Source organism: Labeo rohita, chromosome 4, assembly GCF_022985175.1.
Source record: "Labeo rohita strain BAU-BD-2019 chromosome 4, IGBB_LRoh.1.0, whole genome shotgun sequence".
Classification (NCBI taxonomy): domain Eukaryota; kingdom Metazoa; phylum Chordata; class Actinopteri; order Cypriniformes; family Cyprinidae; genus Labeo; species Labeo rohita.
Genome location: NC_066872.1, coordinates 46,221,686 through 46,236,484, shown reverse-complemented (window position 1 = coordinate 46,236,484; position 14,799 = coordinate 46,221,686). Strand labels below are relative to the sequence as shown.

Sequence of the window (14,799 nt, the reverse complement as noted above, 5' to 3'; positions counted from 1 at the left end):
TTTCTGCTTGTGAACTGGTAAATGACATGCACAGGTTCTTCTGATGCTGCTTATAAATGCTTATAAAATCAAATAAATGAAACGACACCGTTTCTATAGGGATTATTTATTTATTTATTTATTTTTTGCACTTGTCCATGTGATAAGAAAACAAGCCTTCACTTTCAGGACCTACTGTTAAAAACAAATCACACGACACAGAATTACAAACCGCTTCACAAAGTGCTTTTTCTGAAAAGAAAAGTAAAAAACACCTAAACCATATAAACTGAGATCCGCAATGGAAAGTCATCATGTAAAAAACAGCACCAATAAAAACAGCCCTAGCTCATAGCTCATGCGTGGATGGAGACTGAACACTGATGATCAACACAAACCAGACAAACTGTAGAGCCCTGCTGTTCCATTTCACAGACCAGGTGAATCTGGTTTCTAATCTGATCGTGTGTGTGTGTGTGTGTGTGTGTGTGTCAGAGTTCACGAACGGCGGAATAAACAGAGATCAACGATTTCACATTTCCTGACAACTGGGGGAAAATCAGTCACTGACGCTTTAGATATTTCATTACCACACAAGACCATCAGAACTAACAACGTACAATTTCTATAAATATAGATATGTAAAATATAGATATTTCACAGACACTCTATTCATATGTGGGCATCATCACTATAAACACAAACACTGACATCAGTATGAGCACGAGACACTTACAACAACACTTCAGACAAAAACGACAAACCACTGAAAATGTGCTCAGCTGAGATTAGGATGAGTTTGTTTCTTCATCAGATTTGTAGAAATGTGTCATTCCATCACCGTCTCACCAATGGATGTGAATGGGTGCCGTCAGAATGAGAGTCCAAACAGCTGATAAAAACATCACAGTAATCCACAACACTCCAGTCCTTCAGTTCATATCTTGAGAAGACAAAAGATGAAACAAATCCATCATTAAGACATTTTTAAGTCCATAATCCATAATAACGCAGTTGTAGTCTGGTTGGGATCAGGAGGGAAATCTGCACAGATCAAGCACCGATAACAATCAGCAAATGTGGCTGGATGTGAGATGTGAGAGACAACAGGAGATGAACATTTTCACTGGAGGAAATTATTATGGATTATGGACTCGTATAAGAGTTTAAAAAAGTTTTAATGATGGATTTGTTTCAGCTTTTGTCTTGTCAAGATGTGAAGTGTTGTGGATTACTGTGATGTTTTTATCAGCTGTTTGGACTCTCATTCTGACGGCACCCATTCACATCCATTGGTGAGCAAGTGATGGAATGACACATTTCAGCAAATCTGATGAACAAACAAACTCATCTTAATCTCAGATGGTCTGAGGGTGAGTAAATTTCCAGCACATGTTGATTTGTGTCTGAACTGCTGCTGTGAATGAGGGCAGGTTGGTGACGTGATGCACAGCACAAGAGTTCCTGTGTTTCCTGCAGCAGGAGGGAAAAACACACTTGGTTTTTCAGTACACTGACAGTTATTCTGTGAATGTGTATGTACATGTGCTAGAAAAACATTTATACTGGAATTTGTTTAATACTGTTTTCCTTCTCATTTGTCTTTTGGTAATATCACGAGCTATGAACAGTGATGTGGAGAAGAACGACCCAGCTGCCAGAACGCCACTGAATTAAAAATGATTATTCTACCATCATTTACTCGTGTCCTCATGTCCTCATGTCGTTTCAAAGCTGAATGAATGTATTTCTTCTGCTGAACACATTCTAAAGAACGTTGGGAACCAAACAGCTGCCAGCAGCCACTGATTTCAATAATATCGCAGCTAACAGGAACGTTCTGAGAGCGTTCGCTCAAAGTTACGAACAAATGTTATTCCACTAACGCTGACAGAACGTTTGTTCACTTGTCTGATAAATGATAACGCTCACAAAATGTCAGCAAAAAAACCCATTACTGATACATTGTGGAATGTTTTTCTGAAACATTTTTAAATTGTTACTAATTGCTTCAGAAAACATTTAACAGTGATGTTACATAATGTTTGAAAAATGATACAATGAAATGTAACCCTAACGTTTTCTTGAACATTTACATTATCAAAAAAAAAAAAAAAAAAAATAAAAATATTTTTTTAAAAATGAAGTGTTTAGAGAACATTTCGTTATGTTTTCATAATTGACAGGAATGTCAGCTAAATTTTCCTTGAACACATATCTGTTAGGGTTGGGTCAGTGGGGCCCAAATCGTTTTGGTTCCCAACGTTCTTGTGTTTCACCAAAGAAAGAAACGCACAGAGGTTTGTGAGTAGACGATGACAGAACAGACATTTTCAGGTGTTTTCATCTAATCACGTGTGTGCGGTATCGTGTGGCACAGTTTCAGTTTAGTTGAAATTGGCACTTTGGAAGCGACACTGAAGCGATTCGATCCAGTTCTTCGTTTGCAGCGGCACTGAGTAGTTTCAATCACACGTGTACGAGGACATGAAGGGAAGGGGTCGCCGTGGAGACGGTTCTGCGGTTTCCGCGGTTACCAGATGCCACTGGAACGGCCACCAGGTGGAGCCAGAATCCTGGCCGAGGATCTCTTGGGAATGTGATCGTCCACTTGAGCCCCTGAAAAACCGCAATCCCACAATCCTCAGCACACCGAGCATCAGTGGATCCAGTACTGGTTTCTGTCTAATTCTGAGCTGCTGATTCCACAAACAGTGCCTGTTTTGCATCACATTTTCTCACTAAATCTGTGCATTTTGCAGCATTTCTGATTTTAGGAATCATTTGTGCAGTGAAAAACACCACAAACACATGATTCCTGTCTGAATCTCAGTCGAATAACAACTGCTTGATCAATTCTCTACACATATTAACATGTATGACATGATTGTATTTCTAATCCTGATTTTATTTTAGAATTATGACCAGAGACACAAAATGCAAACGTAAGCAGGTGTTTTCAGGTTTACTGCCTCAAAACAGACACAGAAAATCAGTCATATTGTTTAAAAAAAAAAAAATATATATATATATATATATATATAGCATATTTTCATTTCTATGCATTTTTTATATTTCATTTTTTAAAATGAATATTATAATATATAATAAAGTAGAATCTTCATTCTTATTTTAAAAAAGTTTGTTGTTTTTTATTTAAAAACCTTATTTTGTTTATGTAAAGTTCTTTGGCATTAAATGGAGTATTTGCACAAATTTTCCACTCCTTTGTAGTTACATCCTACATTTTGAACACAAAAACAATTGACATTTGTTATTTTGAAAAGTGCATTAAAGCTGATACATATAAATAATTAGAAAAGATAATATAGTAATTTATATCTAAATATAAAGCTATATCTAGTCACATATGTTGCATATAATATTATTACATAGAATTAATTACATTTTTCATTATTATTTTGTGAAAAACTCAACGTATTTTTGAAATCAGCATCATTAAATAAGCTAATACTGGCCCTTTTTTTCTGGGCTGAATCTGAAGCGTGTCAGTAATGCAGATCTCAGACACGCACCTGACAGGCTGAAGCTGGACTCGTGCAGGTCCCGTATGCCCGCGTGTCGCGCGGTCGCCCGCATGGGAACGTCTCCCTCCGGAGTGGCGGATTCCTTCCTGACAGAGTTGGTTACGGCGGCGACGTCGCCCGAATACGGCGCTCGATCCACACCGCGCAGCCTCTGAGTCTGTGGATCACGACAGCGTTAGCATCATCACGACCGCGTGAAAGAGATTCATACACAATCAGCGGCACCTTCTCTCTCTGAACCATCTTCTTGTAGAGGAAATCCGGGAAGGATCGCATGGGGTGGAACTTCCCGGAGCCCTGAGCGCACGTGAACACGCCGTTCTCACACACCAGACGCCCGTGGCTGATGGTCACCAGCGGGACCCCGTGACAGCGCTGGCTCTCGTACAGGTTAAAGTCTCCACCCTGAACCTGAGCGCTCGCAGAAATCGTCCTGCAGCGACAGACAGCATATAAACAATATAAAAGCATATAAAATATAAAAAAAAACCTTTATACATAAAAAATTATACATAAAAAATGTATTAAAAACTATATACACATATCATAAAAAATGAAATTAAAATAACAACAAAAACCACAACGAAATTTAAACTTGAACTAAAATTAAATTACAAACAGAAAATATAAAAATGTGTTCAACATTAATTAAATAAATGAATACTTTTATTCATCAAGGATGCATTGAATTGATGAAAAGTGACAGTAAAGACATTTATAATGTTACAAAAGATTTCTATTCCAGACAAATGCTGCTCTTTTTTACATCCTATTCATCTGTGAATCCTGAAAAATTAAATGTATGACAGTTTCCACAAAAATATTGTGCAGCACAACTGTTTTCAACATTGATAATAATCATAAATGTTTGTTGAGCAGCAAATCAGAATATTAGAATGATTTCTGAGGATCATATGACACTGAAGACTGGAGTAATGATGCTGAAAATTCAGCTGCACATCACAGAAATAAATTACAATTTAACAGATATTCACATAGAAAACAGCTGTTTCATAGTGTAATAATATTTTACATTTTTACTGTTTTTACTGTATTTTTGTCCAAATAAATGCAGCCTCGGTGAGCAGAAGACATGCATTTCATAAACATTTAAAAACTTACTGACCCCAAACTACTGAACTCAGTGTTACATTTTAAAATATTAATACTTTAAAATATTTTAATTGAATTTACTAATATTTAAACATTCATTTTATAGTATTTTATGTGTCAGATCCCTCTAAGATTTTTTGAAGTTACAAACAGAACAAATATTTTTGTATTATTGGAGAAAATACCATTTCAGTTACAGTTTCTTGAAATGTATAAGCAATTTCTGAGTGAAAATGGTTTCAACGTTAATCCTCAGTCCAGAGGAAGAAAAGCTTTGTCTCCCACAGAAAATAGCAAAGTAAATCATCCGGTACCGCGTGGCGTCGGGGTCCCACACCACCACATCAGCGTCCGCTCCCGGGACAATGCGGCCCTTCCGCGGGTACAGATTATAGATTTTAGCCGCGTTCGAGCTCGTCACGGCCACAAAACGATTCTCATCCATCTTACCAGCGACCTGAGGGACACAAAACATTACTGAGCGAATCTGCAGGTTTAAATGACTCAACCCTAACCCTAACCCAAATCAAGTGAGCCAATGATTCAGTGATTCATTCAAAAAGACAGTCAAACAGCTTCATTTCCGAATGAATCAGCAGTTTGAACAAATCAGTTAAATGAATGATTCAGTGACTCGCTCATTAATATTCATGTAAAACTGAACTCATTAATATCCATTGTTATCAAAATATTTCTTTCTAAAGCTACTTTTTGCAATGCCTAATGAATGCTTTTCTCATTTAACACAGTAATAAATCTAAATGATCTTAAATTGATGAATGGTTTGATTAATTAATGAATGTCGCACCACTCCTCTCTCCCAGATGACGCTCATGCGGTCCTCCACGCCGGCCGCCCCGTGAGGGATCTTGGTGAAGTCTTCCTTGCCCATGGCCTTCTGCTTGGTGTTGAACGCGCGGTGATCCGACGCCACCACGTTGATGATGTCACTGCGTGCACAGGAAACGCATCATCATCATCATCATCATCATCATCATCATCACACACGCTAATCCCAGAGACGGTTTCTGATGTGACGGATGAATGAATGAATGAATGAATGGGTGAGTTTGTGGAGATGGGCGGGGCTGTGAAATGATCGGCTCCTGTGATTGGTGCGTACTTGCCCAGCAGGCCCATGATGTACTCGGGGGTGTTGGGGTCGAGGCGGAGGGGCGGAGCTACGACGTGAGCGGCGGCGTGAGCCCAGTCCTGATGATAGTAGTGCATGCCGCTCAGCACAGAGTGAGCCAGCGTGGTCTCAGCGTGAACCACCTTACCTGAACACACAATCACACACCAGTACAGCTCTTAGAGTTCAAAGTGTAAACTATAATGCATTTTCATTTAATTCTAAGTGTCTGAAAACATTACATTCAAGTATGGTATTTCCATTAATAGTATGCTGAAATGTGTGCTTTTATCCAAAATGAAACTGCACACTTTGCAACAGCTTTGGAATGAAATATTAATGTATGTGTGTAATGCAAACGTTGACGTTTACATCTCAGAAACTCACCCTGCATCCGAGCAGCAGCGATGACGTCAGCCGCACACACGCTCGACACGTTCACCAAATACAGCGGACAGTGAGCCTGCAGTGAAGAGCATATAGTAGTGAATATCAACACGCACACACACACACACACACACACTATCTGTGCTGTTCTCACCCTGTTTGCGATGGTTATGGCTCGGTGTGTGGCCTCTGCCTCCAGCTACAGACACACACACACACACACACACACACACACACACACAGAGACATCAGTCATAATGAAAGCAAATAATTAATCACACACACACACACACACACACACACACAGACATCAGTCATAATGAAAGCAAATAATTAATCACACACACACACACACAGAGACATCAGTCATAATGAAAGCAAATAATTAATCACACACACACACACACAGAGACATCAGTCATAATGAAAGCAAATAATTAATCACACACACACACACACACAGAGACATCAGTCATAATGAAAGCAAATAATTAATCACACACACACACACACAGAGACATCAGTCATAATGAAAGCAAATAATTAATCACACACACACACACACACGCTGTCGGTCTGTCACCTCCTCTGGTCGGCTGATCTCCATCCCCTCCGGACCACTGATGCCCAGATCCAATGCCTCTTTTGCCCCCTAAACAAACACACAATAAAAGATATGACAAAAATAAAATAAAATAAAAATAAGTCTCAGGTAAAATAAAATAAATAAAAAAGTAAACTGCATAAATAACAAAATAACATAAAAATAAAAAAGTAGTATGCTATACTGTTGTCACATTAAATTTGATGTTTTTTTGTGTGTTCATTTAGTAAATTTGTCCAATTAACATTTAAAATAATAAAATAAAATAAATTTAATTTGTTGAATGCTTAATTTAGCAAATATGTCCAGTTATCATCTCAGGTAAATTAAATTAAGTCTCAGGTAAAATAAACAAAAAAGCAAACGGCATAAATAAAATAAAACAAAATACCATAAAAAATAAAAAAGTATTATGCTATACTCGTCACACTAATTTTTTTAATTCAGTAAACATGTCCAACTGTCATTTCAGATCAAATAAAATAAATCGTAAGAGAGAGTGTTACGTGAGAAAAGAGGAATGTGTGCGGTCTGACGGCACCTCGAGCACCAGCTCTCCGTTCTCGGCGTGGACGCGTGCGACCGCTCCGATGTCCTTACAGGTGTGCATGGCCTGATAGAGCTCAGAGTCCTTCAGCATCAGCACGTCTTTATACGCCATGAACATCTGGAAGGAGTTGACGCCCTTCTCTCCCACCAACACCTCCATCTCCCTGCGCACCTGAAAGAAAACGAGATCACAGAAAACGAGTTCACATACAGAGTCAGGAAAATCAAAAGAAGAACATCAAACTAAAAGAAAATAAAATGAATAAAATCGCTGTTTGCTACACTGCTGTTGCATGATTTTAACTGAATGTCGGAAAATGTCCATTTATTATCTCATCTAAAATATTAAACTGAATGAATCTGTTATGTGCTACACTTTGCAATGTTTAATTTAGCAAGTGTGTCCAGTTACCTGAAGTAAAATTAACTAATACAATTAAATAAAAAAAGTAAATAAATGAATCAGCTGAATGTTATACTGTTGTCAGATGACTTTTTTGTTGCCACACCCGTGTACCAGTCTCTGCCCGGCCCTGATGGCCGCAGATTCCAAGGTGTGTGCCAATTTTCAGGAGTTTTTGAGCATGTTAAGGGCCCCAAAAGCCCTCAAAACCTTGACGAAAAATAAGAGGCTTGAGCCCTAATAATGTTGTACAATGCTGTGGGATGATCAGTGTTACAGTAGTAAACTGTTCCAGACGCGTCCTGTGGATTCTGAGCGCATGCAGTACCTTCGGTCCCCACCAGGTGACGCCCACGTGCAGCGCGTAATCACAGCAGGCCTTGGCATCGGCGTGAGCGCGGATCTTCTCAAACTCCTCCAGCAGCGACGCGTCTCTCTCGGGCAGAACGTGAGCGATCACCATGGTCGTGCCGCCCAACAGCGCCGCCTACAGCCGGAGACAGGAATGAGACACTGATGGAGAATGACAAACATGCACTGGAGTCTGTGTGTGTGTGTGTGCGTGTGTGTGCGAGCAGAAAACACCCTGATCCTCACACACAGCTTGATGCTGGAGATGTGAGTGAATGTGAGTGGAATATTAACGCATGTGAGAGACACGAAAAACCCTTCCCAACGTTCTCACAACTTCCACTCATGTTTTTAAACGTTATAAGAATGTCGGGACAAAACAACCTTAAAGTCCTTTTAATGAAACATTCTTAAAACATCATTAATATTTGATATACATTCTCAAACCGCTGAGAGAAAACTTTGGAAAAACATTTTCCAAGCATTCTTATGATGTTATTTTAACGTGAGAACAGAAAAGGTTCTTGAGGTATTAATAATAAACGCTCATATAATGTTACATTTTGGGCAAAAATAACGTTAGGAGAACATTTTTGTATCCTTTAAATAAGATTCTAATCACAAAAAGAAAACATGACATTGTAACATTTTAGAAACATTTTAAAACAACGCTCCCCCAACGGTTTTATGACCTGAATTTGTTACCTGGGTTTCCGCTACGAAACAGAGAAATAAAAAGGTAACTATGACTTTTTATCTCATAATTCTGACTGTTTCTTGCAATGCAGAAAGTTCAGGAAGTGCTCAGGTCTGTTTCCGGTGTGTCGGCGCTGATCTTTCCTAGCAAACACGGTGATGCCGGCCGTTACTACGGTAACACGGTTACTATGGAAACTGGACAGTCAGAGTGAGACAGAACAAACACAAGTGTGGAAAAAAATAGAGACATTAGACGAGAGGTGTATATTTAAACACCTTAAATAAACCTTTTAAATGTTGCCATGGTCATTTAAAAAAAAAGGTAAAACTAAAATACTAAAATGACTAAAAATAAAACTGGAATAAAAATAAATCAAAGTTTAAATAAATCAAATAGAAATAATAAAAAACAACTAACAAACTAAAAGATATGATAAAAACGTCTAACAAAATTAAATAAAATATAAAATACACAATTCAAATATTAATAGATGTCACAATAATAGTATATAAATACTACTAAAATAACCCACATTTTGTTTTAAATCTGCCTAAATATTTTAAACATAAATGAAACATCTAAAGATTTACACTGTAAAATGATTATCTCAAGTATGTTTTACAAGAAAATAAAATCTACTTCAAAACTCATGTTTAAAGTAACGTGTTAATTGCCACTTCTTTGTAATTATTTGTAAAAGTTTACCAGCACTTACTGAGTGCAAAAGTTTTCAGCCTGTTTTCAGTGTATGAGTGTATTCAGGAGATCACAGACCTCTTTGACTGATAATAATAAACTGCATACAGCTGAAGGAATGTTACAGACAGCAGCTGTGTGTGTGTGTGTGTGTGATCTGCATGACTCCATCACAGCTGTTGTGTGTGTGTGTGTGTGTGTGTGTGTGACCTTGGTGCCGCTGTAGAAGTCGTCCTGTGTGCTGGCGTTCATGAAGGTCTGCTGCAGGTGAACGCTGGAGTCGATGCCGCCCGGAATCACCAGCTTACCGGACGCGTCAATCACCTTGGCTCCGCCCGGAATCATCAGATCCCGCCCCACCTGCTGGATGAGCCCGTTCTCAATGTAGACGTCCGCCTCCTGAGTGACATCATCGTTAACGACCCGCCCGCCTTTAATGAGGATCCTCAAGGAGCTCGAGCCTGCGGCCATTATACTGGACACACTGAGAAAACAGCAGAAAACGTATCATATAGCAAGAATTTTAATACATTTCAATGAAGTTAATATTAATAATTAATTATTTTATGCAGTATTATTAACGTTAATAATTATTAAATAATTCACTTTATTAAATGTTCACATTTTAATCAATTTAATATTAATAATAATTAAATTATTTGACTTAAATGTAATAAATTTTTACCATCACACTTATTTCAGTGTATGGATATTTGGTTTTAATTTCAAATAAATGTGCAACATTATGAATTATTAATGAATATAAACATCTTGAGAATCTACGGGTCGAGTGCACACACGGTGCAGGACTGATGAATATTTCACTGGTGCTGTTCCGTTGTTCACTGAGCAGAAGAACACAAATGTTCGTAGCACAGAAACAGCAGAGACAAACTCACATCCACAGTCAGTGACGGATACACAAACGGACGGATTCACTCTTGACGTGTCAGGAAAGAAGCAGCGATTCTCCTTCAGGGTCTTGAGGAGACATCGAGACATACGCGAGCGCTCAGTGAACTGACAGGAGAAACCAGAGAGTGTTTTCTCTTCCTCAGCGCTAGATTTATGGGATCGAATTAATATTTTCCTATTCAAAAATTCCATCATTCTCTCACAACAAAAACACAACCAGCATGAAACTAACCAACACTTTCCACACACACACACACACACACACGCTGAGCTGAAAACACTAGAGAGAGCTGTGCTTTACTGTCACAATAAACGATCTGATTTGATTTTACTCACATCAGAAGGTTTAACATCTAAAGCATCACACTGCTATTAAATGCATAAACATCTATAAATACACTGTTGTCTTGTGCCGTATATGTGGGAAAATAGGTCATCCTTCATTTTTATAGGTTGCATATGCAATATTGTTCAGCTTGCATGAACACACACACACACACACACACACACACACAGACCCCTGAAGGCTGTGACTAATGCACATTTATCATGCAAATCCCCAGCAGGAGTGTGTGATGACATCAGTGATGATCAGTGTGTGATCGTGTGTGTGTGTGATGTGAGACGAGGAGAAACATGCGTCTGCCTGTGCTTACATCACTCTGTGTGTGTGTGTGTGTGTGTGTGTGTGCTTGCAGAAATGACTGTGATACACAGCAACGTTGTCAAAAACATAAGATTTGTTCCCAGATAACAGGAAACGTCTTAAGGGGCCGTTCACACCAAACACATCTTCATGTCTAAAAACGTGAGATGCAGCGCTCAGAATTTTTTTTTTTTTTTTTTTTAAATCACAGAATCACAGAACGCCTCCTCCATCATGTTGCTGTCAAATCTAACAGTTGCCATGACAACTTGCTACTGTAAACAAAAGCTGGCAGCACATGCCCCGCCTCTGGGCTCTTCTGATTGGTTCACTGTTCTGGGACTGACATTAATGCGCGGCGCTGCGTGTAAAAGTTCAAATACTTTTCTTGATACGTCCTCAGAACCAGTGTTGCCAAGTCCACAGTTTTCCTGCATAATTGGGCTACTTTAACACTGTTGCCATGGGATGTTTTTCATGTCTGCGGGTTGAAGCGACCCCAATAACGTCATATTTAGCCCCTGGAATGCTAATTTTACCAGGGAACCCTGCCAAAAAAATATGTATTTTACCCCCCAGAAAACGATTTCTACCGGGGGACACGTTTTGGCTACTTTTGGGCTAGTTTTGAGTAGTAGTTGGGTGGGTTTTGTTAAAAAAAACCTGGCAACCCTGCTCAGAACGTTCCGGCAAGGTTCCCTCAATGTTATGAACAGACGTTCTTCCAGTAATGTTAATAGAATGTAAGTTATTTGGTCTTTAATAATGTTGTCAAAACATTTTTTATGGAATGTTTTTCCTGAAACGTTTCAGTTGGACATTCATCAAACGTTTTTCACGTTACTACCAGTTTCAGAGAAAAAGTAACGTTTCCATAATGTTTGCTGAATTATCAAATGGAATGTTCTTAAGGTGAGACACTGCAGGTGAATATGGAAAAAAAAAAAAAAAAAAAGTAATAGTTCACGCCGACTTACCCACATTTTTTTACTTACTTACATTTTTTGTATTACAAGTTTTCCAAAATGTTCGTTTTAAATATGCAAATGAGGCATTATTTAATGAAATATGTGCTAATTTACAAAAATTTCCTGTATAAAAATCTAAACACTTTTTTTGACACTAGAGTCAAATGTTTTTACAGAGAGAATTTTGGGTATCTCATTTTTGTCACTCCATAATTCAGAAAAGAACAAACATAAAACAATATATTTTCCCAAATTTTGGGGGGAATAAAATGTTGCATATAATTAAACAAATTATATATGAACAAATCCCTCTGTAAAAACCTTTACAAACTGTAAAGTGTGGTGTGTGTAAGTGCTGCTGAAGTGGAGATTTATGGCTTAGTGTTGGAGAAAAAACTGAGAAAACAGCCTTTAAAAATATGAATTATAACTGAAATCTATTGACATAAACAGATAAAGTGCTATAAATGAAACACTCAACAGTGTCTTTTGGATGTTTTCTTTCCTCCACTGTCCGAAAAAACACTTCATGAAAAACCAAAAGCCTAAAATCTCAAATCTTACAGGTGCAAAAAACAAACGCTACCTGCAGTGTCTCCCCTTAATAATGTTCTCAAAACAGTTTTATGGAAAGTTTTTCTTGAAACGTTTCAGTTGGATATTCGTTTTTTTACAACTAGTCTCAGAGAATTTCTATTAAAAAAAAAAGTAACATTGCTAAATTATCAAATGGAATGTTCTCTTAATGTTTGTATAACCAAGAAAGAAAAACGTTCTTAGAACATATTTTGTTAGCTGGTTTGGTCCTGTATTGTAAGCAACTGTTCCATGAACGTTACATAACTGAACCTAACAACATCTTCCACTTCCATTAAATATTACTATTCTATTCTTTTCTATTCTATTCAGCTGACTGTGCTTCTCTGTTCAATTTGTCCAATCAGTGTTGAATTTATTCACAACAGAGCTGGTTTTGGATGAGAACACACGGATTCTTTTCTTTTCTAGTCTCACACTGCATACAATGACAATAATCTGTGTGAAACTGCCCTCGAACACACACACACACAGAATGATGGTGTTGTTGTTTCCACATATGTTAGTGTATGTGGCTCTGTAAATATCAGCATCTCTTTTCCTCCATCTCTAGCATGATATTATTATGTATTCATTATATTTACAGATACTGCAATATCAGCCCAACAGGCCCATTTAAACATTCACTCTTATGACATGAACACACTAATATCACCAATATCAAGCACAGTTCTGTCGTTCTGTCAGAGTTGCCTTGAAATGCATAACATTGGGACACAAAAAGCCAAATATTACAAAACCACCAACAAAACCGATAAATAAACCAAAAAATATTACTGACAGATTTTGTTTGCGCTCTTTAAACCAAATCCACAAAAATAAGCTGTTCTTCTTCGTGTTTCACACTGACGCGGCTCAAACAGACTCACACATGTGTCTAAATAGCGGAATATTAATCATAAACCGCTGACGTACCGTTTATGAACGTATTTGATGGTTTTCCTCCTGTTGTGCACCCGCTCCGCCGCCGCGTGCCCGATGACAGCTGTCACTGCGCGCGCCACACACACACGTTCCCGCGCGTACGAGACCGTGGCAGAAGCGCGCGCCAGGCTGTTTGATTGACAGACGGGAGGACCAATGAGAAGCTGCAAAAACTAATGGTAAAAATACTCAAAACAAATCAGATTAGTTTTGTCGTTAAAGACACGAACTTAGTCTCTTTCAAACAGGACTGTGAAAAACGACGTGAAAACTGCGATGCTGTAAAGTTTTTATTATCAACAAATCTAGTCATTGGCATAATTCTCTGTTCATAAAATGACATAAAACAGCTCATTATGAGTGGTTGTACCACATATTGATAAGCAGTTATCACATTTAAATTAATGTACAGCTAGTATACACTTCCGTAGCGGAAAACATTTGATGGACATTAAAAATAAAAATCAGAATGGATGCAATAAAAACATACAAACATTCGTTACAATAATTTACGACGGCGTTTTAGTGCCACCTTAAAAAAAAAAAAAAAATCTAAGATTACGAGATTAAACTCGTAATATTTCGACAATAAACTCGAAACTACGAGAATAAAGTCGAAATGTTACGAGAATAAAGTCGAAATATTACGAGAATAAAGTCGAAATGTTACGAGAATAAAGTCGAAATGTTACGAGAATAAAGTCGAAATATTACGAGAATAAAGTCGAAATATTTCGAGAATAAACTCGTAGTAATACGAGATTAAAATCGTAGTATTTTGAGAAATAAAGTCAAAATTACGAAAATAAAGTCATATTTTTACGTGAATGTATTGCATGCTTCCATCCACAACACAAACCGACTGAAGCTGTCAGTGCAACCATTAATTGCAATGCCGTACGGCTTGAGTTTATCATATGAATATGCCACAATGCGTTGGGACCCCGGCTGAAGTACTGAGCGTGCCGGTGTTCAGCTCCTTCAGGGTCGATTGCTTTATTTGATCATCAACCTCATAAGCCGTTTTTCCACTGTTAGAACGCTGTCCGTCTCCGTTGGCATGTACATCCCCTCAGCATTTGTTGGTAAAGTTATACCTGTCATCGCCTTGTTTATTTTTTGCGTTGTTTATAGTTGTGTCCTTTTTTTCTGTTATTTAACGAAGTCCCACAAACAGAAATATCTGATCATCGTCCATATCTCTGTTTATATTACAATTGCGTTACCAAGGCAACGACTGACGCATTTGTATTTACATTCCAAAGAGTTCCGTTATCAGCACCACAG

General features: G+C 38.0%; 1 protein-coding gene across 3 annotated transcripts; it reads right to left on the bottom strand.

The window, feature by feature from the left end:
- Nucleotides 1-1,493: 1,493 nt before the first annotated feature.
- On the bottom strand, nt 1,494-13,657 carry dpysl5b (dihydropyrimidinase like 5b). 3 transcript variants are annotated; one of them, XM_051107394.1, is made up of 13 exons: nt 13,504-13,657; nt 9,673-9,946; nt 8,044-8,202; nt 7,305-7,484; nt 6,743-6,811; nt 6,314-6,358; nt 6,160-6,235; nt 5,764-5,920; nt 5,449-5,590; nt 4,955-5,097; nt 3,753-3,960; nt 3,516-3,684; nt 1,494-2,598 (listed from the first exon to the last, which is right to left on the bottom strand). In XM_051107394.1, exons 2-13 carry the CDS (start codon nt 9,931-9,933, stop codon nt 2,513-2,515), a joined length of 1,695 nt encoding a protein of 564 aa, XP_050963351.1. In that variant the 5' UTR covers nt 9,934-9,946; nt 13,504-13,657; the 3' UTR covers nt 1,494-2,512. The 3 variants fall into 3 exon arrangements, with proteins under 3 accessions (XP_050963351.1, XP_050963353.1, XP_050963352.1); XM_051107396.1 differs by lacking the exon at nt 13,504-13,657 and having other exon boundaries at nt 8,772-9,816; XM_051107395.1 differs by lacking the exon at nt 13,504-13,657 and having other exon boundaries at nt 8,044-8,960; nt 9,673-9,816.
- Nucleotides 13,658-14,799: the final 1,142 nt, after the last annotated feature.